Raw genomic sequence first — 26,450 nt, forward strand, 5'->3', positions numbered from 1 at the left:
ATTTCTGTTTCTCATCTTATTTCTCCCAATCATTTTCCACACCATTAGTTTTATGACTGTTATCGTAACTAATCTTCAACTTGACACTGCCACCGACGACCACTTGTCTTCCCTCTCAAGCTTCCCAATATTTTCCTACCCCATCCTCCATCTATCCATCTCAGCACTCTCATGTTTCAAACCTTTTCTCTCTGCCAATACCCTTCACAATTGCTCATAAGGGGAGCATCAAAATCACAAGAATGGTGGAGTGGGGAAGAGGTTGTATTTTAATTTCTTTCTGTCATACTCTCAATCATAGAGAAAGAAAGAGAGAGAGAGAGAGAGAGAGAGAGAGAGAGAGAGAGAGAGGAGATACTGTGAAACAAATCTCTTCTCTTGGTTTGCTTTCCATATTTTGAGAGGTGGTAGTATGGACCCAAATAAGAAAAAAAGTCCAGTGAACATGGGCTCTGAAATGCATGCCTTAAGAACTATGAGCACTCGTTCATCTTCATCTTCACTACTGTGAAACACATCTCTTCTGCTGAAGAAGTGCTTATAGTTCTTAAGGTAGGCACTTTAGAGCCCATGTTCACTGGACGTTTTTGCTTATTTGGGTCCATACCACCACCTCTCAAAATATGGAAAGCAAACCAAGAGAAGAGATTTGTTTCACGGCATTGAAGTACTGCTCACAGCTCTTAAGGTATGCATTTTAGAGCCTGTGTTCACTAGACTGTTTTTGCTTTCAGTGATCATTCCTTCCATACCTCTGAATATTGACAACTCTACCTGCGACACCCTGTCTACACTCACATGCAGGTCAGAGACTGACTTTTCGTTTTGTTTGTTCTTTCCCTCTTGAAATTTCCATTGCAATCAAACATTCCACATAACAATGCAGTCTAGCATATACTTCGAATCTTAAACACTTGAAAACAACTTACAGCTATAAAAAACTAAAATAAGAAAACAAGGCTGACTCATTACAGAACATAGACGGAGAGTTTCATAAACAGGTAATTTATTTCAATACAAAACACACATACATAAATTAAAAGTATCAAATGGCAAGAAAATATTAATAAATACTATTACATCAGTCATTATGAGCATCACTGCCTCAGTCCTTACAGACAGGCTTATGGATCAATCTTCAAGAGATTCAACAGCCAAAGTCTTCTGTACAGTCAGTATCCAGAGTCCACATTACTTTTTACATATCTAATAATCTATATACGCGCACACAGTAAATATAAAATTAAAAATAGAAGTCTATAAATCAAACAGCTGCAGTGTCGGGAATACCAGTTACTAAAGAACAAGTTGCATTCACTGTACTGTCTAACATTCAAAACACATTTTTGATGTTCTGTTCTGAATTCTTACCAAACTTATTTGATAAAACCATTTCTTTCTTGAAAAATATCACAGTCAGTTCCTTTTAAGTCTTACCATCACCATTATTTGGATTACTGTGGAGACATGCACCCAAATGAAATACTCCATTTATTCAGTGGATATACTGTTCTATGCAAGAATGTGGAGGAAAGTGCACCAATATCCTATTGCTACTCACCACACAAACATTTGTTTGCAATAAAAAGCTATTTCTGTAGTTATATGTGGATAAAAGATATGAAATGACACTAAAACATACCATCATAATGTGTACAAGCTGAATTCCAAGTAATTGATGTAACTCAGATAAAAACAGTACAGACCACCATTTCAAACTGCTTCAAATCACCAAACAAAAAGATGTAGTTGTAGTGGGTTGGCAATTTATCATTTGACAACTCTAGGTAATATGACTATTAACACTTATTCCTCAACTGAATTTGCGAGTTCAAAAAGCCATACAGTAATAATAAAAATACTGCACAGGAAATATAAAACAAGAGAAGCCCAAATAATTATGTTGCTACTTTATCATGCATTCATCAATGCACACCTCTCCTGAAGCAAATATCATAAAGTAATTTCAAGACAGCAGTAAAAATACAGATATGAATGGGCAGTACTAACACACAGTGAAAGTGAGCCAGCTAAAATGAACATTCGTCTGAGACGTACTTACATAATATGCCCACCTTATACAAATGGCACTGGAATGCCATTATTCAAAATTCTCTTCATTCAATGCCAGCGACATGAAACTGCCATAACTAGTCTACTAGTGCCAAATACATGATTCAATAACTCTACAATCACAGTTCTTTCACTTCAATCTGTTCACCACAGCTCTGAAAGTGCTTTCAAACTAAATTAAAAGTAAGTTTTCTTAATTTTCATAACAGATCTGAATGTTAATTATCGCTAAAAGTTTCTAAATAAATATGTTTTCCAGAAGAAACTAATATGGACCTTAGCTTGCAAACTGTGTAAATAAAAAAAACAGAAATTAATTAAAAATATATTACTATGGACCTCTGTCACCAGTCATTTGTTCAACTAAATTAATAATTCATTTGTATTATAATCTTAAATAATTATAATGATCACAATATGACAGAAGTACAGTAGTCAGTCAGGAATAAAGCTATATGTAATCACTATCAGATATACGGCCTATATATGTATATATAAAACAGTCTACAATGAAGTCTTGTTCACAATAAGCACAGAAGAAGTGCAAATATATAGCAGTCTTTAATGAATAAACAACATGAAAGACAGTGGTGCTGTCTGTCATGAAGACAAACATAAGGAAGACGAGACTGCATTCTATCTTTGCTGCTTTACATGCTGCATATCACTATTTTCCACAAATCTGGTACACACAATCAAAAGAATTCAAGAATAACATCCTTCAATCACTAACATTTGTAACAATGCTAGTTTATACACACTCTGCAGATATATTACAATGTACATAATTTACATCCACAAACTTCACTAGTTTCCACACAAAAGATTTTAATATATGCTTGATCACAGAAATAAATGAGGATGAGAAATAATAAATTTACATGTCTGTGATAAGTCAAACATAAAAATGTATGGCACAACTGTTAATTAATGCAGATTCCGAGAGTCTTAACAGAGAATATATCCACAGTTAATGTCACCAGTCAAAAATATGACACACTCTCTGACATTCTCATTCTAAGAAGAAAACTGCCATAGTTAAAAAATTAACAAAAATTACTACCTGCATTTGAGGAGTATAAGCATGTGATAAGATGAATAATGAGATACACCAGTAATGTATTTTATTGACTCATACTTGTGGCCAATACATAATTATACTGTCAACTATCTACAGGTTGAAAGATGTTGTACTTTTGCAACGAAACATGGGCAACATTGTGACATTGTGTCATAACTGTTCCAGAACCTTTTGAGAAATTGGACCATGGTCTCTGCTTGAGTGGTAACCTTATTCATAATAAGCAATGTTTTCTTATGTCCTGTGAACTATCATTTCACTTATACATTTCAGTCTGGCCACCATCGCTTGAATTGAAGCCAGCAATAAGGAAGTAAACATTGTGTTGAAAGCCATTTGTTCAATATGATTACTAAATTTGGTACCCTGTTCCCAGATGATTCCAGCTGTAATCTTGAAACGTAAGAACAAACCCTATGGGGTATTATAGACAACAGTGAAGATCGAGTTGGAGACCGAACTTCTCAATAGGCAGTTGATAGAAGCACCTGATCACTATGTGAAAATGTAATTGGGCAGTTTCAATAAAAGGCTTTTGAAGTAAGGGAGGTGTGTAAAATAACTTATCAACTACTCAAACTCTCCAATTTCGTATGTATGAGGTCACTCACCATTTTATTCAATAATACCAAGGAAAATAAAAATGGTTAATTATCAGGAACTGCAGGCTATCCTTCTCATCGTGTACAGTAAGACTCCCTTTGACTCAGGTTCTGAGCGACTTTTCTGTAACTCTTCCATTTTCCTAGGCACTGCCAGTCCTTTTCCTTTACCCCTCTTCCTTTTCATTCAATCCTTCTGCCAGAAGAAACAGCCAGTGGCTCCGAAAGCTTATGCTGCTGTTTGGTGAGCAGATTTTTTATCTATCCATATGACTTTTTAAATATTGATTATTTTCATTAAAATATGTAACTTGAGTGGTTCTACATCCCAGAAGGCTTTTCTTCTTGATAACATTTATGAAACACAATGTGTGAATGAATGAATGAACAAGAGAAGCTTAAGGTGACATGGCAGATAAATGAAGCAACTGCCTGTCATGCTGTTACTTTGTGTTAAAGGAAGCTTTCATAACAAAAGGTTCTTCTTCATATGATAGCTGCTAAGAAGAAGAAATGTGAAGGTTCAGGGCATGGGTAAAGTTCCTGCAGAGAAGAATTACTCAACCACAAAGGGCCAGCAGATTTCCTCTCTGTTTTGAGCCTTGAGTTTCCATCTTGAGCAAACAATTTCAGTTTATCATCTTCATTTGTTACTACCAGTCCCATTACAGTCAGTAATTTCAGTTCACATATCCCAAATCTACATTTAATACACCTGCTTCACTTTTTTCAACATCAAACAGGAATTTAAAAAAATATGTACACTGTATAGCTGACAGAAAGTAGAAAATTTAAGTAAGAACACACTAGGAAAGCTGTTTAAATATGTGGTGTCGTCACATGAAACATATCAAAATATTTACACGTACAGATGTATACCATAAACCACTGTACAGTGCATGACAAGAGTGTACCATGTATCAATGTTAGTGACTTTCAATCCTATTCCATTTATCTACTGAGTAAAGGAAAAATATACAGTTCCTCTAAATTTACACGACAGGGTTTTCTGAGAACAAAGCCACATTTCTTCCACAGACTCTCACTTGCATTATCTGAGATGTCTCTGTTAAATTTTCTTGTGGACTGCATCCATCTGTTGCAGAATCGAGTGTTTCTCTGAATTTGTTCAATCTCTGTCGGTACACCTACATTTATACGGACTCCAAACACTACTAGATCAGTACTCTAGAACTGGTCATAATAGTATCTTGTATGTGATCAAGTATTGCACTTCACATGTCCTTCTCCAATCAAATTCTTTCCACCTTGTAATTTGCATCTAATTAAAAATACTTTTGATTTTGAATATTCACATATTGTTTTTCTTGTTTCCTAGGGAAGGAGCCCATAATCTAAATGCTGAAGTTAATAGTAGTTTACATAGATTTTATAGTGATACATGTAAAACAAATCTACACAATGTTTTCAAATGACTGTTTTTCCCAGCAACTGTCAAGGGAGTCCCCTTTTACACCAACAGTTATCATAAAAAGTATTCAGCTATTATTTCTAACTGTTGGGAGGGTAACTCACTGAAATGAAAATCACTGCCTTCATATGATATGTGGTATTTGATTATGTTACATTGATATTAACTACATCAGTCTTACTGAAAACAGAACACAACTGTGTCTAACTGAAGCGTGGACCGACATAACAAATCCACCCATTTGTTAGAATTAATATTTCTGACAAAGTACGTGAAAAGCATTTCCAACTATCCTTGATATACTTTGTTGTAAAATGGTAGCTTTACTAAACTTGCCTCATGAACTGCACGACAGAACTATTAATTTATTGTTTTAAGGAGTAATTCATTGTTACAGTAAATTAATGTAGATGACACTCATAGAATGAGTGAATGTGTTGGTTGTATTCTGCTATGAGAGCATTAACATATAATGGCCCTTCAGAAATTACAAGTTCACAAAAAATTCACAACATATGTGCTCTTCTGTTACAGCTGTGGGGGAAAAAAGAAAAAAAATACTGAGTAGTTGTGAAGCAATGTTGATTTCCTCAATTTCTAAATTTTTAATACAACTTTTCAATAAAAGGTAGTGACACCAGTGAAGTGAATACTCTACTACTGTTTAGTTGGTCAGTTGGTATGTCTCAAAAATAATGAAACATCACGGGTATGGGGTAAGAACTGGGGAAGGCGTGAGATTTTGAGACACACCTACAGTTATGGAAAATTATCAAGGGATTTTGATTTCTTTAAAAAAAAAAAAAACTTTAGCCAAACATATCGAACTAAATTTCTTATATATAATTAAAATATTATGAAATTATAAATAAAGACTGTGGTAGTAATGACACTTCTCACAGACAAATTTGATCTCTAGCACATAATTCTGCATTAAAGAGATACATGTAGTAGTAGAAGCAGAAGAAGAAGAAGAAGAAGAAGAAGGAAAAAAAATGAAGGAAGACTGGTATTTAATGTCCCACTTACAAATGGATCACAATCTGAGACTTAGAATCAGGTATGACCTTTCCAAACAAACCATCCCGGCATTGCCTTAAACAATTTAGAGGAACTACAGAACACATAAAAACAATGGTTGGATTGTCAATTCATCCTTCCAAATCAGATTTCACTGTCTTAATCACTGTGTGACCTTACTCATCTGTAATAAAGGTAGGTAGCCAATTAGGACATGGGGGAAGGCAACCACAGATCTTCAGAAAGAAGTTCTAACTGTGTATTACAAACTGCTTAACTGTGAACTATCACACTACTGCCTCCCTGATTAATATCATACTACATACCAAAAAATAAGGTAAAGTCTCGTGATGGTATGTGCATAATATCAGATGACGGTTCATCTGAAATGTTAAATCAAAAAAATGTCTGCTGCAAACACAGAATATGCAAAACAGCTGAAAAATTTTGGTGATTCACAGGATATTGCTGTGTTTTATTTCATATCCTCTACTAAGAGTGTACAAATACGAAGAAAAAAAAATCACAACAGATCCACCTCAGATGCTGTAATGGATTCTGTTGGCTGCAAAACTTAATGTGGATTATGAAAAGAGAAAATTGATGAAAGAATTGCATAACTTTAGTTATTGTGTTATGGTAGAGGCACAAGTCTGTGACAATACTCTGGTCTTTTACACTTATCACAGTTTTGTTAATTATATTTCATTTTTCGAACATCTAATCAGAACACCAGAGAACAGGATCATCATGAGAATAATGGAAAAATTGTGGAATAGTAGGAGCAACATTAAGTGGATTACAGAAATCAAGGAAGATATGCATGAGCTACAGATTACATTGGAAAACCTAAGAAACAAAACTGACAAAAATCAGGAAACTCACAGACAAACAAACCACACTGCAAACGAGAATCAACAAACAGACAATAGGAAGGGTGATTTATGATGAAGAAAGAAGGATGAGATCCGAGAGAATGAAGAAGTACTGGGCTGACAGAAAACTGAAAAATTCTTTGTATAAAGTTGGCTAGAGTGGTCCAATGAAGGCCGTAAAATGTACATGATAATAATAATGATAACAAATTATATTAATTCTTTTTGGTATGATTATTAGAAATTTTATGTCTTAGTATATGAAAACAGTCTAAAGTAGCAGATCCCGAACACTCAGTTGCTTTAGAAGGAAAATAAATTGAGAAATGGCAGCTGATGTCCTGAGGCGAATTTGAACAGTTTTTTGCAAAGATAAACAATATGGTAAGGCTTTTCTTTAAGGTATGGTGTGTAACATTTACAAGGTAATAGTATTATATTGTACTGATCCATGATACTATAGGAACTAAAGCAACATGTTAAAAATAAGATCATGCACTGTTGTTCATCTTAAGGAAGGGTATACAGGAGAGGTACAATGGTTTATTTTTACACTGAGTTCAAAACATAACAGTGAGCAAAATTAAATATGTTGTGAAGCCCTCTTTTGGAATTTTATATGCATGTATCTTGTCTCCAGTCTTTGATATGATATCAATTGCTGGAAAAACTGGCTGTCAATAACTGGAGCATCTTTTCCAGGTCTATAGAAGCTGTCCAAATAGTTATGCATGTATAGAATAACATTTGGAAACAGCTACTAATCCAAAAACAGAGATTTCAATTCAGAAGAAAAAAGGGATCTCCCCCTCCCCCCTGCCAAAGGGGGAAAAGTGATCACATGTAAGGGGAACAAAGTTGTATTGAGTATTCAAAATGAAGAGAAATAAATCTGGCTGTATTTGTAACAGCAAATGCTGTTGGTAAGCTGCGTTGTCCTATGACTCCCCGCCTCCCCATACAAGAGAATTCCCAGCACAAAGCCTAACCACAAACCTGGAGGACTTGACAGTCTGAAAGTGGTGTTCCTGCCTTGGATAACTGAACAAGAAATACAATAGACTATAATGTTTTTTCACTGATAGACATCTCATCTCATTTGTAGGATCTCTTATACACTAACAGTGGCTTGGACAGCCTCTGGATACTGAAAAGTTACATTTAGTAACAATGTCATTATGGTTGACACTGTACTTAGGGAACCACTTACAGTGATGGATGATCTGGAGTCAGTTGAGTTCAGTACTCAACTTGGGATAGTGCTTATTCCATTGTTCCCTAAATTGACATACATTTTGCAGCCAATTATGTGTATTTCATCCATTAAAACAATGGAAAACTAAGTTTATAAAAAGAAAATTTAGGACTTGCTCCAATGAAGCAGCGCTTTACTTAACAAACAATACAGAATAGTTTTAGAACTTCTGGCTTGTCTGTTCAGTGTTGAAAATGTAAACTTCAACAAAATTGCTCCAAAGAATTTGGGAAATATCCACAGTTTGCCTTGTGTTATCTGCAGACTGATAAACAAACCAGCATAACTTCACGATATTTTACAGTTTCTGTAGTCCAATGTTTCAGCCTGGAAACTTTTCTTGATAAGGGAAAAAAACTCGGAAAACTGTTCAGTGACAGCCCGACAGACCAATAATAGCAAAGAAAAAAAAAGTTATTGAAGAAAATGAAGGTTTGGTACAAGGAGTTTGTGTTAAAATTAAACCAAGAAGAAATAAGGAGTTTGTGTTAAAATTAAACCAAGAAGAAATGAGAAATGCCACTCCAATCACAGTAAGGCAAGGTCTTCACACTAAAGACAATAAATTGATTGAAATTTCAGTGACTTCTTGCTTGTCATATAACATGTATGATACTACACAAAAAAAATGTGGCTTTATGCTCAGGACAGACTAATCCAGATAAATTGTAGTTTTAGTCCAAAATAAATTGTAGTTTTAGTCCACTGATAATGAGAAATGCTCTTTGGGATGTATTTTCACTGTTCAAGAGGGATCTCTTCTGGCCTAAGGTAACGGCTAAACTGAGAAGGTGTAAAGATAAAAATTCTATCAGTAATAACATCTGAGCGATGGCAAATATACCATAAGGAGATGATGAAAAAACACGGAAAAGTATCAAAAAAACATGGGAAAGCTAAGAAGAAAATTTTAAAGAAGGAAAAGAAAGAAAGAAAACTGTTAAAAAATACAAGATGCGAATACAAAAACTCTGAAGTTCAGAATATGAGGGCAGTGCAGAAGTATAGATGCTACTGAATTAACCCTGTGACACATGGTGTCCACGGCAGTGGATGGGTGTTATTGGTCACTTTTGCCTTCACTGTGACAGTGTTTTTAAGTCTCCAATACATGCAGTCCACTCCAGTGGTCACCCTCCACATGCTGCTGCGATCTGTAGGGCGTACAAAACTATTAGAGCATCTGTTTGCATACAAACATCACAAGTAATCAAGATGGCGTCTTTGAAGGGTGACCGTGCACCAGCATGTACTATTTCAGTGCAAGACTTTTATGGACATTCAAGATGCAGGGTAAGAAAATTCTTAATGAACCTAGAAAGATACTGCTCCATTTCTAAATAATCAGAGATCACCAAAACATATTTTTACAAATACTATGAAGCATAAAGTATCTGTCCACTGCAGTGGACATCACACAATAATGGCATTGGTCGCGAGCTGTCTTACAACATGACATAGTAACTCAGCATAGATCTTATAACTTATGACACACAAAATCCTATAATTAGTTCCAAAATTTTGAATTTCAGGAAGTAATCAAAGAGTTGCCATCTGATTCAGAATGCACACTGGCAGACGAAACTGACGATGAAGTCGGGGAACCACAGTCATTGAGAAACGTATTTGTGGAACCAAGTTACAGCTCTGATGACAATGGTTCTGATTCTGAGGATAGTGAGAGTGAAATTCCGTGTGATGCTACAAGTTCCCGACCAGTGAAAAGAACACGGCTGTCAAACTCCGAGTGGCAACAGATCAACAATAATTCTGTACCACTACCGAAATTTACAAGGGTGGAAAAAATAAATATAACTGGAGAGAGCCCTATTGTTTTCTTCACAGAAATAATTTCTGCCAAAATGTTGGAACAAATTGTGTTTCAAACTAATCTGTATGCTCTTCTGAATGAAAAATTAAATCTTGGACTGACAGTTCCTGAAATGAAAACATTTCTAGGAGTGAACATAGTGATGACATACATCAAGTCCCCTCGTACCCGATCATACTGGTCATCAGATAAAGGACTAAGGATGGGTTTAGTAGCCAACTCTTTACCGGTCAATCGGTATGATAACATACTGCGTTTTCTTCATTTTGTGCATAATAGTGCAGTGGATCAAAGCAACACAGATCGTCTGTACAAAATCCATCCATTTCTCGAGTGTCTGCAAAGACGCTTTCTTTATGCTGCAAAAGCTGAGAAGCATCAGTGTATTGATGAGCAGATCATACCTTTCAAGGGTCGTAGCAATATCAAACACTATGTTGCTAACAAATCAAAGAAATGGGGACTGGAAGGCTGGTTGAGAGCTGGTTCTTCTGGTTATGTCAACCGTTTAGAAGTATATCGAGGTGGATCTGATGGGATGTGCCAGTTAGTGAGTTTGGAACTTGTGCTTATGTGGTTCTACGAGTTTGTGATGATATCAAGCACAAGAACCACAAAGCATTTTTCAACACCATATTTACAAGTGTCCCACTACTCCAGGAGCGCTTAAAAAATGGCTTTTGGGCCACTGGGACATGCCAAGTAAACTGGCTTCGAGGTGCTCAGTCATTGCTTCCTTCAAAGACATGAAAAAGGGCACATGAGGGGACTGATCATCTGTCATGTGTAAAGAGGGCATAACCATCACAAAATGGTTTGACAATAAGTGTGTGCATATTGCTTCTAAGTGTGATGGTGCACAGCACATATCACAAGTTCAGCACTGGAGCAAGAAGGAAAACAAGACCATCAGTTTACATCAATCACTCAGTGTCACATATTACAATCGTCATATGGGAGGTGTAGACATAATGGAGTAGTGCATAGCATAATATCCACATTGTCGACGAAACAAGCGGTGGTACCTGCGTGACTTTTTACATTTTATTGATGTGGCTATTGTGAACTCTTGGTTGCTATATAGTCAGCCATGACATGACATCTGTCACCTTGATTTCAAGGTGTTGGTGGCATAACTGTTCATAAATCTGGGAAAACACGAACAGTCACCAAGAAGGAGACGAAGACCTGTTTCTGCTCCAAGATTCCAGAAAAGAGACCAGTTTGTAAAGCAGCAGATGAGGCAAGATTCCAGCAAGAGAATCATTGGCCAAAACTTTTGAACATAAAAAATTCAAACAGATATCATGATCAATTGTGCAAAAGGAAAACTAAGTACATTTGCAGTAAATGTAACGAACCCCTATGTCCACAAATTGCTTTGAGAGTTTCCACACAAAAAGAAATAATTAACATAGGAAGACTCGGGAGTTCTTAAAGTGTATAGTGTCCACTCCAGTGGACATCTCAGTAATTTTTTTTTTTTTGGTAAATAGTAAATTTGAATAAAACTTTCTATTGTGTGATAATAGGCATTTATCTTTACTATATAAACCCCATTTCAAAAAAAAAAAAATTCTCACTTCTTAATAATTCATGTATCACAGGGTTCAATGAAGAATCAGAGGAGGAATTGTGATAAATCACAAATTGTGAAAAACATAGCCTAATGTTCACGGACTTTTTGTTGGGAAAATTCTGTGGCCCCAAGCATTTGTAGTGCAGCAATTACTTTCAGATGACACTAAGATGGAATTATTATCAGTGAAATGCGTTGGTGATGACAAAAAAATCTTTAGAATGGATAAAAAAGTTGTTAGCGTAGTGAAACAAAACTCCATCACTGGGAAGTTATCAGCTCCTGTTCTTCCATATACAGGAGCAAGGCTCCAATACTGATTTCCCAAGCGTGTGGATATAATGGAAAAGACTGTTTCAGTCTAGAAAAATATTCACCGTGGCTTTAATAAGCTGATGTACGATTCCCATTATTTTTCTGTTCATGATTCTTTACTGCATCATTCCAATCACTTCACATGACACCAATAAAAGAGTACTATTACTCTGACATTCTATTTTACACACTTATTCACATCCTAATTACCATAGAATGATTTAGAATACTTTAAATCTATGTTTTGCCAACTGTCAGCGACTGTTACAACAGTGTCAATGGCTAGTTCTCATGAAAGTCTTGCATGTCAATAACTGATGCTATTGACGTAGCTTACAAAAACTATTTTTTAAACAAATTTTAAGTGAAAATTTACTCAGAGTATTCAGTAAAACTCAAATGGAGCTCTAGATTATAAAACATCACATTTTTAAGCAATGGGTTGAGAACCTTATAGAAAATATATAAATCTCCACACCGTATCATCAAAGACTGGTGTCTTTACCTTACACAGTTATTTAGTAATTGTAATTATAATCATCATCATCATCATCTTATATGTCTTGCTATGGCCATGGACGTGTGTCTGGGTGGTTGTGTGTGTATGTACCCCTGTTAGCAAAGAGTAGGACCTTATAAGATATTATAAACAGCTTTTTTTGCAGTTTCTGTGTGCCGTACATGTCATCTATGGTTAAGTGGTTGCCTTTCCTTTAGTTTGCATATTGAACTATAAATTAAAATGAGATCATTAAAAATCTCTCATGTTTTTTCAGCTTTAAAAAAGGAGAAGAAATTATGATATAACCCTAGAAAGCAATGCAAACACAGTTGGCAATTCAGTAAGTACCATCCAACCCAATGCAGAATAGTTCTGAGGACCCTTGTTCACATGTTTCTGACCATAAGTAACCACGAATTCCTGCCTAACAATTTGCAACCTCTGAGAGAAGTCATCCAGAGGAATGGCTACATGATACACAAATTATGAAGGCAATGCGAAATAAAAAAGGAAGAGGGAGAGTGAGTGGCCTTCCTGCTATATGTGGGAATACTAGCAGTCGGGATTACAAGGATCCTAAAGAAATATGCTGTTAAAAAAATCTTCTGATCACTGAAGAAGATTAAAGATCTAGTTGATTTGGATCTAGCGGGACTGTGCACACCAGGCATCTACAGCATCAATGAGAATGCGAGTTGCAGTATATTGGGCAGGTACAACACTGCATTCTGCATACCTGCTCCAAGCATATCAGATGCATTCACTTGGGGCAGAAAGGCAAATCTTTAGTCACAGAGCGCACCTAGGAAGTGTGCCTTATATTTGATTTTGAACAGATGAGAGTGGTGTGCAGGGCCACTTGATTTTGTGACAGTGAAATAAAGTAGACCATCAAAATTATGTGTAATGATGGTCTCATAAACACAGATGGCGGCTACTAACAATGCTTGGACCCATTTCTGATTACAGTACAGTGTGAATGCTCGAAGGCGAGATATATCCAGACTGCACATGGGGTGGAGGCTGACTGACTACTCCAAGACCCTGATTCAAGCCCACCCTCCCGTACACACTGTGGAGAGGGGACGAGCTGGCATGCCATGCTCCATCTCCTACATGAAGATTACCAATACCCAATTTTGACACTTCACCCAAAAATGCTGAGAGTGACACTCGCTGAAACATCAAGCCTTTTTGATGAACACACTCAGCTGGAAATCATTGAAGAAACTTTGCCACAATGAGATCATAACTCATTTAATTTTCTTTACCACTGTAACACTTTCACACTTGTAGCTGCTGCAGTTTTCTTCACATATATTACACATTGTTTCTGAAAAAGAGTTACTCTTGAACATACATATTAATTTGCACACTTTTTTCATGTTAGTATCTTGGGGAGGAAGACACAAGACATAGAATAACGACTAATGCCAAAACAATAAACAGTATATCAGTTCAATACTTTGTAAGTAAATTTTACAGCATAATGAAATTTGTCATTAAATATGACATTGCCAGGATCTGATTTTTATATACTGTATAACTGAATTTTCCATTGGTGCCTGGCAGAACATGACAACAGTATTCAATAGGAAATACTTTCCTAATGTTCAGCAAAATATTATTATATATCATTACTTTCTAAACTAAAATAACAATTTTAGAGGTACATCATTCTTCCACCCAAATCATCATTTTCAACTATGGACTGGTGATCACTATTGGCAAAAATTTTAAAGACAGTTAAGTACGTTAACACACATTTAAATGTGAGTTATATTGTTGTCCAACCCCTGTCATGAGTTGCAACCTCAGTTTTTGAGCTAAGATTAGAAGTTTTTCGAAGACAAGTGATCATATGTGATTTGAGATTGTATGCCATTGAAATGACTTTGTGACAGTTAGGGCAGTTGACAGGCCGGCGGGATTGCCAGATGTGCTTACGACGTTGATACATATTGCGATTTGCAATGCGAATTGCCAACTGACGAGGAGTTAAGGTGGTCGGTTGTGGTGTTGACCAACTTGGCTCTGTACTCCAGCTGCTCTGAGTTCCTGTTCATAACATAGAGAAGAATGTGGATTCTTAATGTAATATTCATTTACCAAATATTGTGATATAATGTCAGTACACTTTTTTGAGCAATTTTTAAGTGATATCACAAAATAAAAACGCAGATTTGTTCAGTAAACGCCAAATTTCTAGAAAGAAAATGTGCTACTGATGACCAAAAAATGTAGAAATTAATGTAAGAACATAAAATTAACAAAACTTAAGTGCATATCAGTGTCAATAACCTATACTCAGTCATTACAATCTGGATGTTACAATTTTCCATCTTTGTTTGTGTGTATATCTACTGCTGACTTACAAATTGCATTTTTTTACATTTATCTTACTGTAGTTTCATTTTACTGGTACTTTTCTTTATGCATGTAATTACACTTACAGTTCGAACATATTTCTCTTACAAATATCATTGTAAAATGAGAGTGATTTAAAAGTGATGTGTATTATCCTTACTTTTTAGGCATTTCGCTTAAGGAGACTGTTAGCTGAAGGGCAAGACAAGACTTATTCAAAAGACTTTCTTAAGTAATCTAGGAAATTGCACTGATCTATGGTAAGTTCTGTATCACAAGGTTTTTTGGTCTCACCCTCAAACTTCATGATTTTGATCTGCATACTACAGAAAAACAGAAGTTTGTTTCCTAGTATAACACACCAAGCCCAAAGTGCTATAAGAACTTCCTTAGAATTAAAAGATTTAAATAGTTCACCATGCCAGATTTACTTATCATGCATACGCTATAGCAGATTTATGGTCTGCCAGACGATTTCCCTCACTTCTTATAGTGTTTGGGGACCTTCTGTAATGGTCCTATCATATTGTTGTTTATCAAAACCATTCTACACATAACGCCATCAACAGCCACTCACACTGTAAAATGACAAAGCCTTGCACTTACCTGAGAGCAAACCTGGCAAGTACTTAGCTGATGGACACAATGCCAAGAGAAGGTCTAGCGATTCACTACGGATTTGTTACTTCACAACTTAAAGGGATTGGTCATCACAGGTATCTTGTAGTTCATGACAAAAACTACAGGTAAACAAACCTCAAAATATGATCATCCCAGGGGAAAATATAAACAACCAGCAGAGTGGGCAAGATGAATTGGAGAATCCCCACAGAGAGAACAACTGACATGCCATAATACTTTAGGCCATTGGTAACTCCACTTTCTCTCCAACTTCCATACCAACCACAAACACCATTATCATCATATACTAAACCCCTTCTCGACACTGAAGAAAAACATCTGACGAAGAGGAACAGTGGTCATCCCAGAGCCAGAAGCTCACTCAGCAAGAATAATTTGGCTACCTGATAAAAGCAGAGCTGTGACCCTCCTACTCTGAGAATAGAAACAGAAAGTCTAAGAAATGCTCAATGATGTGCCTTACAGAGACCAGAAGACCTAAAGAGCCAACTTAAAAGAAAGAAACCTCCAACTCCTTCTGGTTATTTCCCAAAAAGAAGAAAAAGGTGACTGTTTGGATAGACAGAAATAAGTATAAAGGATACATACTACTTGTCCACATTGTAAGCAACTTTCAAATGCTGACACTTCAAATAGCTACAACCTGATAAATTGCCAGCCCGTTTATTATAACAGCACATACTAAATTCTGGATATTTTGCGAGATACAGTCAAGATCATCGCCTTTGTGAAAACGGACTAATGGTGAATATGATAAGGTACTTATGTACCACAGGATGAGCCCATGAAGCTTATCAGAGGGAAATTCACGACATTGTCAAGATTATTTGAATTCATGCTCACTTTGGTTAACGCTCTAATAGCAAATATAACATACAGAAACATGATGATACAATGGAATGCCCTATATCAAATGTGATAATGCTATTATGGCTGTAGGGTTTGGAGGTGAAGGTCTTGAAGTAAGTCATTCAGAAACTAGCATAATTCTATAATAATAAGGATGACATATTTATCAAGTGTCCATATAAGGGGAGAAGTTTAGAGTAGTTCTTAGCATATCCAAATTCACTTCATCCCAACATATTGTTTACCACGTCAGTCTAATAGGTCAAATATTTGTTCATTGATAGCACAACTAGATCTAAGTTGAACTCAGTGTGCACAGAAAACTTGCACACACTGTTTCGCGCCTCCATGTCTCCATTTTCCACCTGACTGAGAGTTCAAAGATGTCATAGAATTTAGATCAGAAGGAAGACAGATTTTTGTCTCTGCAAGATGTGGGATTCTGTGTTTGAAGTACTGATGACATGATGTAAAGTGAGATAAGAGCCCAGCAGTGGTAGAGTGATATACCAGGTGATCAAAAAGTCAGTATAAATTTGAAAACTGAATAAATCATGGAATAACGAAGATAGAGAAGTACAAATTGACACACAAGCTTGGAATGACATGGGGTCAAACGTTCAAAAAATGTCCGACAGATGGCGCTTCATCTGATCAGAATAGCAATAATTAGCATAACGAAGTAAGACAAAGCAATAATGATGTTCTTTACAGGAAATGCTCAATATGTCTATCATCATTCCTCAACAATAGCTGTAGTCGAGGAATAATGTTGTGAACAGCACTGTAAAGCATGTCCGGAGGTAGGTGAGGCATTGGCATCGTATGTTGTCTTTCACAATCCCTAGACATGTCGGTCGATAACGATACACTTGCAACTTCAGGTAACCCCAAAGCCAATAATCGCACGGACTGAGGTCCGGGGACCTGGGAAGCCAAGCATGACAAAAGTGGCGGCTGAGCACACGATCTTCACCAAACAATGTGCGCAAGAGATCTTTCACGCGTCTAACAATATGAGGTGGTGTTTTCTTTTTTCCTAATAAAACCCCATATCATTCCAAGCATGTGTGTCAATTTTTACCCCTCTATCTACATTATTCTGTGGTTTATTAAGTTTTCAAATTTATACTGACTTTTTGATCACCAGGTATGTCCAATAAACTCACTGGCTCTCCACAGCTCCCATATAGCAGTAGTGGGGAGAGGAGGAGGAGGAGGAGGAGGAGGAGGAGGAGGAGGAGGAGGAGGAGCAGGAGGAAAGAAAAATGTATTACAGCATCTGTCTCAACATCTCATAATCCATAATCTCATCTAATCAGGAGCCACCTGACGATTTCAGCAAAGCTATTCCTGAATTATCATGCAATCTGACAGGGAAGTTTTATACAGATTACCTGATAAAATCTTCAGTGCACATCTAGAGGTATCTTAAATCAGTTTTACCACATTTGAATCAATATGGAACATATGTGCTCAGTGACTGTGTTTACTATCATCAGCATGATAGTGTTTACTATCATCAGCATGATAGTCATAGAGTGGTTGAAATCTAGATCTGCAATAAATATATTATTAGCGACTGATTGCTGTATATTTTCTCAACTTTAAATCAAGTTTGATGGCATACATTTAGTAGAGAAGTAACATACAGAGTGTGTCGTCTTACCAGGATGATTTATCACTGCCACCTTAGTTTGTTCTCCACAAGAAACTTCTTTTAAAATCAATGTGTTGGCATGTATTTGTTGAGTTGCAGACTTAGTCCCCTATTTCCCTTCTGATGGGTTTATTATTTTTAAAAGAAACCTTTAAAAGAAAACCTGATTTACTGCACATTCCATGACAGGTGCAAACAACCAACTGTGTTAAGTTTGTCTGTCAAGCACACTGTAGAATAGACTCGTCCAATGCTGCCTCATGTGGTATGGGTGCTAGGGAGTGCCCATTGGCTCTCTCATGGGCATAAGCAACTAGTATAGGTTACCTGCCCATGGCCTTTGTATGCCTAGCTGTTGGAACAACCTACTGCAGAGCATTTACAGCTCTAATGATAATATCCAATCGAAAATATTTTGAAAATATGAGTCAGCAAACATTTGTACGTCAAAATGAACAATGAACATTTTAAGTAATATGTACCTGTATGGAGACAATGAATATATGTGATGGAAGATCATGGACTGTTTGCAAATCAATGTTACACAGACTACATTAAATCCCACTTTTGCTAATTCTGTGTGAAAACAGTGATAGAAGACTAAAACATCACACACAAGTGCAGAAACATCTGGATACAGACACTGGCAATTTTAAATATTTCACAGATTAAAAAAAAATGCTAACTAACCACAGGAAAATTAATCTAAAAATGAAGCAGATTATTAGAAACAATGGAAAGGAAACTAACTTTTAAAAGAATATATTAACTTTATCTATATATTGTTGGACCTGTAGTTTTCAAAAAATGAGAATCCAAATCTGGATCGCTCTCAATGAACAAACAAAGTTGAAACTTAGGGGTCCAATACAAAGGAGAAAAACCTGAAATTATTCAACCACTTCGCAGTACTAAGGATAGTATATACCTGCAATTTTCCAAAATGTTTTATTACTGAACCACCTAACAGCTTTGTCTGCACAACTGTGAAACCTAAGTAAGTTGAGAATAATGTTGTCCATAATTGTCGAATTCCGGGAAACCATTTAGAATGAATAGATATTAAGCCAGTTTATTCAGAACTGTTTGTACATTTCACTGGTAGTCCATGCCCATATGCCATATTTGGATGACAGTTGCTATGCCACTTACTGCTTTCAGAGCCTGGCCTCTTATAAGATACTATATGCTGGTGATAAAGATTGGATTAAGTTGTGTTATGCATCCAGTTTTCCTCTACAGTGAGTTCTTTCTCTTGCCTGAAACATGTTAATGGTATGTTCCATGACAAAACTGAGCATGAATCTTTCCTCAGTCATATAGCTAAATTGGGTGAAGTGTCTTCTACAATCCCCCCCCCCCCCCCTCCCCCCAATCCTCATTCACTTCATTTTTCTCAGCCATAAGAATTCTCAGGGCTTGATGTCATCCCCACCAACACAAAAACCTGTCTCTCACAACCTATTCTTCTTCTGTCACACGTATTCCTATCCCAACAGTCAGTGATGTCACACATTAATTCACCTGCAATTACTGTAAGACTTTTCAGGTAGTCATATCTTACAGCGCACATGTAAACTGTTGCCTCTGCTAAAAAGTCTTATAATTATATTATTAAAATGAAGAGCACATCCTAATATTGCACTTTATAGAGGCAGTGCAAATAACATGGAACTTCTGTGTTAATTTTGTGCTGACGTTAGTGGTGCAAATGGCTTTAAAAACCATATTCCCTGTGTTGTTGGTTATTGCAATCACTAGTTTCTATTTTGTCTTCTTAATATACTTCCATTTTCAATCTTTTCTCAAATCAAATTTTCATTATATCCTCTCATTTTCTTGAAGATATTTCCAACAGTTTGGTTTCATTCAGACAATGCTAACATGTATCTATTACTGATTATTTGAAACACTCATCGTCTTTTGAAAAGAAGCCTTATTCAATTTGAGATTTTCTTTTCTTTTAGCTTCCTTGTATCAACAACAAATGTAGATGTTTGCTTCACAACCTCTGTTATAGCATTGTCCCTTTCACTTATGTTTGTACATACTTTGTTTTCCCAGATGCTGAAATTCTTGCTAAGTTAATTTGGTATACCTCTCTATTCTAACATAAACTACCATAAACCAAGCTTCTGACATCCTGCCTGATTCAGTTTCTTTCTTTCTTTCTATTGCCTCTGTCTATTTTTACTCTGTATCTTATGAGCCTATTATCACCCAAAATTCCGAAGCGCTTTCACAATCATCATGTCCTGAATAATTTCTTTACTGCTTGATACAATATACCTTTTTTTTTTTTGTTAGTTTCAACTGAGCCTAACCACCCTGATTTTCTATTTGTTTTCTTTGGAAGAGTGTGTTATGGATAAACACACCAGTTTTCTCAGCACATTCTCCTAATATATATGACCTCTCTCATTTCTACATTCTCACTGAAGAACTGTTCTTCAGTTTTGTCCTATTTTTGCACTAAAATCCCTCATCATCATCTTTCAGAGGGAACTGTAATCATTTGTTGCTCCTAAAACATATCTTAGAGGTCTTCTACCTCCTCATTACAATATGAAAACACTGGTGCATAGAGTAGACTTTTTTTCCACAAAAAATAGTTTGTTATTTCTACTCAAGATTCCATCTATATGGTTTATAATTTTCTTGTTTACAATAAAAACTACACCCAAGTTTCATCCCTGATATGTTCCTTTATAAAGAAACATACATCTGAATTTTAATTCTACTTGGCTCCCGCCCACCCCCAACCCCATCACACTTCTGAGAACCTTACTATACCCCACTCTATGTTAAACTCCTCTTACAACTGCACCAACCTATATTCAGCTCTAAAGTTCTGCAATTTACTGCTCTTCACAAAATGTGGTACTACTAGTTGGGTTTCTAAGGGCCCATGTTTTTGTTTCTTTAACATTACTTAGCAAGGTGCAGATGTAGCTGTCCGCGACTCTCTCTCTTCAGACCACTAATCCCAAAATTTTTCATCTGGCCCAGAATACCAGCAATCCGAACAGCTCTTATGTTGCAGTAGGGTCGCCAACAATCCTACCCACAGTATGTTAGGTGTCATGATCCAAAAAGTTTACCAAGACAAGTGATCAGTATTAACTATTGGCAGAGCAATGCTCATAGCAATCTCAGCTCATAAATAAAAATATGGACTTTCAGTCTTTGATCGCTATTTTTTTATTTTCAATGACCGGTTTCGGGCTAGCTGCCCATCTTCAGGTCATAGATTGCAGTTACAGAGTAACTTGTCAGTACAGACAAGTTACTCTGTAACTGCAATATATGATCTGAAGATGGGCAGCTAGCCCGAAACTGGTCACTGAAAATAAAAAATAGTGATCAAAGACTGAAATTCCATATTTTTATTTAATGAGCGATCGTGGAAATCCCATTAAGACAATCATGTCTAGTTTTGATAATCTCAGCCCAGTTCGGATTACTTCTAAGTCTTACACCTTGGAATCTACGTGACATGCTGATCATATGCCAGTAAGCTGTCAAGTTAATACTGTCATTTTGCAATCAGTCAACCTGGCAGACAATGACACATCATACTGCCTGCAGGCTTGCTTGGTGAGCATTTCATCCACATTTCTTCTGCACGAAGATGTCTACCTTATGGGTACTAACAATTGTAGGGAATGAATGTTTGGGTTAGATACTGGGACTTACTCCTGCTGTTTCCTTGATACTTCAAAAACATTTAAGTAAGGGCTTCCCTTATATTAGTCACCTCTGGTATCGTCTACACCTTCTTCTTCACTCTCTATTCACCATTCCTTTAGAGCATCCATCAGCAAACAATCTCTTCTCAACCAGTGTTCACACCAACTGTGTTTCCTCTTCCTGATTACCTTTAAAATTTCTCTCTCTTCCCTCACTCTTCTCAACACCACCTCATTTGTCACTTTGGCTACCGATTTTATCCCTGCCATCCTCCTCCAAATCCACAGCTCAATGTTCTTATTCTTCTTCCTTCCCCTTTCCTCAGTGTCCACATCTCAGTTCCATATAATGTCATGCTCAATATAAAGCACTTCACCAAGTTTCTTCCTCAGGTCTCTGTCCATGCACCCATATAGGAGACTCCTCTTCTTATTAAATGCCCCCTTGGCAATTGCTATATGCATTTTCACCTCCCTATTGCATCTCAATTCTTTTGTAATTATGCTTCCCAGACATGTGAAAGCACTAACTTATTCTGTATCTTTCTGGCCTAACTTTATTGGTGCTTTTATTTTTATTGCACTTATCACCATACATTTTTGTCTTTTTCTTATTAATTCTCATTCTGAATTTCTCAAAGGTCTCATTTAATTCTTTTAAAATTTTAATCACAGCTCTATCACTCCCTGCCAATAACACTACATTATCTGCAAATTGAATGCATCATATCCTCCTACCACCAACATGCACTCCTCTTTTTCATTTCAAATATTTCTGAACAATATGTTCCAAATATACGTTAAACAGCTTTGAGGAAAGACAGCAGCCTTGCCTCACTCCCCTTGTGCTTTCCTGTGTCATCTAATTCCAAATATTTAATCATATTATCTGTTGTAGGTACAGATTCTTAATTAGCCTTCTATCCCTACAGCTGACTCAATTCTTCCCTAGAATGTCCATTAATTTATTCCACTGTATCTATCAAAGGATTTAACCAAGTTAATGAAAACAGTATGAATTTCTCTTCCTCTTTCAATGTATCTTTCACCTATATTTCTCAATAGTCCAACTGCATCTCTTGTACATTTTCCTCTTCTAAATCCTGCCCTTCAACACTTTTTTCCAGTTTTCCATGAAGTTTCTACCTACCACTCTTAACAGAACTTTTGCTGCTTGAGAAATCAAACTTATTGTTCTAAAATCCTCACATTTATTGGCACTGTCTTTCTTTTCAATTGGTAGCATTGCTGCTGACAGAAAGTCATCTGATCATCCATATTTTTCATATCTCTTATTACACAGATAAGTTAACTCTTTTGACCCACATCAAAAAATATGTATGCTAGAGAAGAAATTTACAACACTAGCAAAAAAATTAAATCAATATGGAATGTTGTTAGAAGGGAGAAAGGAAAAGTAACCACTGGGGGAGGTAGTATTACCGGACCATCTTAACCAACAATACACAGGCAACCAATTTATTTAAAAATCACTTCTTAAGTGTAGGAGAAAAAATTGGTGAGAACAGTTCAAAAGAAAAAGGCAGGCAGTACATGGAAGAGCCAGTATTGAAAAATTTTAGTCGGATTAAGTTTCATCTAACAACCTCTTGTGAAATAAGGAAAATTATTAAATCTTTGAAAAATAAATGTTCTGTTGGAGTAGATGACATCTCTAACAAGTTATTAAAAGAATGTAGAGCAATTACAGATGATGTTTTGAGTCACATATGTAAAGCATCACTGACTCAAGGTTAAAATATGCCAGTGTCAGGCCTCTCTACAAAAAGGGGGAAACCACAGATGTCAATAATTACCGGCCAGTATCCTTGCTTACAGCATTTTCAAAAATCTTTCAGAGAGTAATGCACTCAAGAGTGGTTAGCCACCTCAACAGGAATAGGATACTTAGTAAATCACGGTTCGGATTTCAGAAATGCTGTTCCACTGAGACAACAATATACAATTTCACTGTCCACATAATAGAGTCTTTAAATAGTAAAATGTCACCAGTAGGAATATTCTGTGACTTGTCCAAAGCATTTGATTGCATGAACCATGACATTATGTTAGAGAAATTACAATTCTATGGTATAAATGGAACAGCACATGAGTGGTTTAAGTCGTATCTACATAACAGGAAGCATATGACCTCCCTCCCTATGTGAAACAAGATGTTGAAATGACACGTTTGCTGATGATACAAGCATAATTATTAATCCAGTAAAAGAAAGTCCAATAGAAAATTATACAAATAAGGTCTTTGGAAAAGCTATTAATTGGTTTTCTGCGAATGGGCTTGCTCTGAACTTTGAAAAAACACAGTATATCCTATTTTCTGCTGCAAAAAGTACAATTCCTTCAATAAACATAACACATCAAAAAAAGTCAGTAGCCAGGGTTAGAGCATACTCAGTTTTTGGGTAAACACATAGATGAGAATTTTAATTGGAAAGTTCATATTTTGGATCTCCTAAAGCGACTAGGTTCAGCAACTATTGCAATCAGAATAATTGCCAATTTTGAGGATGTAAAAATTAGTAAGATAACATACTTTGCATACTTCCACTCTCTGATGTCATACGGAATAATATTCTGGGGCAACTCAACAGTTAGGCAAAAGGTATTTACTGCTCAAAAGAAAGTGGTTAGAATATTATGTGGGGTCTATAGTCGCACATCTTGTAGGCATCTGTTTAAAAGGTTAGGAATTCTTACAACTGCTTCACAGTACATCTACTCAGTAATGACATTTTTTCTCAACAACATGGACCAGTTTAAAATCAACAGCGACATTCATGATTACAATATCAGAAAAAAGAAAGACCTACACTATCCTTTACTTAACCTATCTTTGGCACAGAAAGGGGTAATGTATGCTGCTATAAAACTTTTTGATAAATTACCAGATGAAATAAAATGTCTGACAGACAGAAGTAATAGTTTCAAAAACAGATTGAAATCATACTACCTTGACAACTCTGTCTATACCATAGATGAATTCTTGATTATGAATAAATAAATCTGGAGATTGATAATATATGCATTTTGTGCCATTTAAGAGAATGGGTAGGTAATAGAAATATTTAGGTATAACACTATATGTAAACAAAAAAGAAAAAAAAACTTGTTTCCTGTGCGCATTTCTTGTGCATTTGACACGTTCCACATCATAACGGTTTTTCCATGCTATTGATCAATGGAACATTTAACTAACTAACAATTCTGCTGGTGATCCATCAGTTCTATTTGCTTTATGTTTCTTCATCTGTCTTAAAACCATTTCTACTTCTCCTTCCAAGATGCAGTATCCTTTGTCCTTTTCTATACCTCTTGTCTCCTCACCTAATGCAGTATCATTTGGTTTTTGATCAGCCTCATACAGGCACTCAACATATTCCTGCCACCATCCCAACACTTCCTCCAGTTTATGAGTCACTGTGCCATCACTTCTTTCTATTTCCATAACTGTTCTGATTTTCTTTGCTTCAAAGACTAGGTCAGCATCTAATCTATACATCATTTCATATTTTCCTTCCTTTTCTAGTTTCTTTATTTCTTTACATATCTCTCTCACCCAGGCCTTCCTTGCCTGCCCTGTTTCTCTCCTTAATTCATTATTCAGCTTTCTGTACATTATTTTGCCTTTCTCAGTGCCTTTTGTCTTCCATATCCTTATTTCTTCTATCCTACCCAGTACTCTCTATGTTACGCATTCTTTCCTTTCTTTTTCGAACTTCCTTACCTCTATAATTTCTTCTGCAGATTCGTAAGATTCTATCTCAACCTCTTCTATTTCTCAATTGCGCTCTCTTCACTGGGCACTCTGTCCCATTTTGACATAAATGTGTTTTCCAACTCAGCAACCTTACCTTCTTCCTTTAGTCTTTCTAGGTCAAATCTCTCTCTTGGTTTTCCTCCTCATTCTTTTCAATCTTATATCACACCAAAAACAATCAAATTTTTGACAAAATATATGTATCCAATTAAATGATTTGCAAGTCTGTCGCCACAAAGTTGTGGACAGAATCTGTGTCTGCTCCAAGGTGTGCTCTGGCATTCATTAAGCAGTTTTTGTGCCTATTGTGAATTAGGATGTAATCAATTCATCTTAGATATCCACGTACATCTTTGTCTTCTGTGATGTTCAAATAACATGTTTCCAATCACAAGAGAATTCTCTCTGCAGAAATGAACCAGCCAATCACCCCTTGTCATCCCTATTTCCCAATCCAGGTCTCCGAACCACTCCCCCTTGTTTTCCCTCTCCTACCAGTGTATACAAAAACCTGTTTACAATGATGCAGACATATCTTTTTTTTCTCTGTTCATAATTTCTTTAATATTTTCATAATCTTCCTAATTTTTTTTTAAGTGGCATTTTATGTGCCCATTTGACAGAGTGAAGTCTGGTTTAATGATATATACTAAAAGGGACAGCAAAAGACAAAGAATAATTAGTACTGCTGCAGTGACTGAGTAACGATGCAACATGACACAGTTTCATCCTGCACTGTCTGCCACTGCCATGTAATAACACTAGTTAGTCACAATTCAAAATACTTGTTATTCTTCATGTTTTGCTATCCCTGTTATGTACCATCCACTAAACTAATCTGGGACTGCCCTATTGAATAGGCAAATACAATTCCACTTTAAGAACATTTTTCTTTGTTTC

At 36.2% G+C, this 26,450-nt stretch overlaps 2 protein-coding genes across 5 annotated transcripts in view; one reads left to right on the top strand and one right to left on the bottom strand.

Moving 5' to 3' along the window:
- Positions 1 to 989: 989 nt before the first annotated feature.
- LOC126285371 (protein bric-a-brac 1-like) overlaps positions 990 to 26,450 on the bottom strand; it is a 132,454-nt gene continuing 106,993 nt past the window's right edge. For 3 of the 4 annotated variants that reach the window (XM_049984693.1, XM_049984694.1, XM_049984692.1), the window contains exon 5: positions 990 to 14,623. In XM_049984693.1, coding sequence (XP_049840650.1) covers positions 14,343 to 14,623 — 281 coding nt within the window. In that variant the 3' untranslated portion in view covers positions 990 to 14,342. The remainder of the gene's footprint in view (positions 14,624 to 26,450) is intronic. The other variant, XM_049984695.1, reaches the window with a different exon arrangement.
- Positions 9,554 to 10,839, top strand: LOC126285271 (piggyBac transposable element-derived protein 2-like). The gene is made up of 2 exons (XM_049984561.1): positions 9,554 to 9,631; positions 9,871 to 10,839. The coding sequence occupies exons 1-2, from the start codon at positions 9,554 to 9,556 to the stop codon at positions 10,837 to 10,839; spliced, it is 1,047 nt and encodes a 348-aa protein (XP_049840518.1).

The sequence above is a fragment of the Schistocerca gregaria genome, chromosome 8 (assembly GCF_023897955.1).
Source record: "Schistocerca gregaria isolate iqSchGreg1 chromosome 8, iqSchGreg1.2, whole genome shotgun sequence".
Lineage (NCBI taxonomy): Eukaryota > Metazoa > Arthropoda > Insecta > Orthoptera > Acrididae > Schistocerca > Schistocerca gregaria.

Excerpts from the sequence above, each read along its gene's own strand:
- LOC126285271 (XM_049984561.1), top strand. The coding sequence starts at position 9,554 with ATGGCGTCTTTGAAGGGTGACCGTGCACCAGCATGTACTATTTCAGTG. Across the intron at positions 9,632-9,870 it reads ATGGACATTCAAGATGCAGG|GAAGTAATCAAAGAGTTGCC; the intron begins GTAAGAAAATTC and ends TTTGAATTTCAG.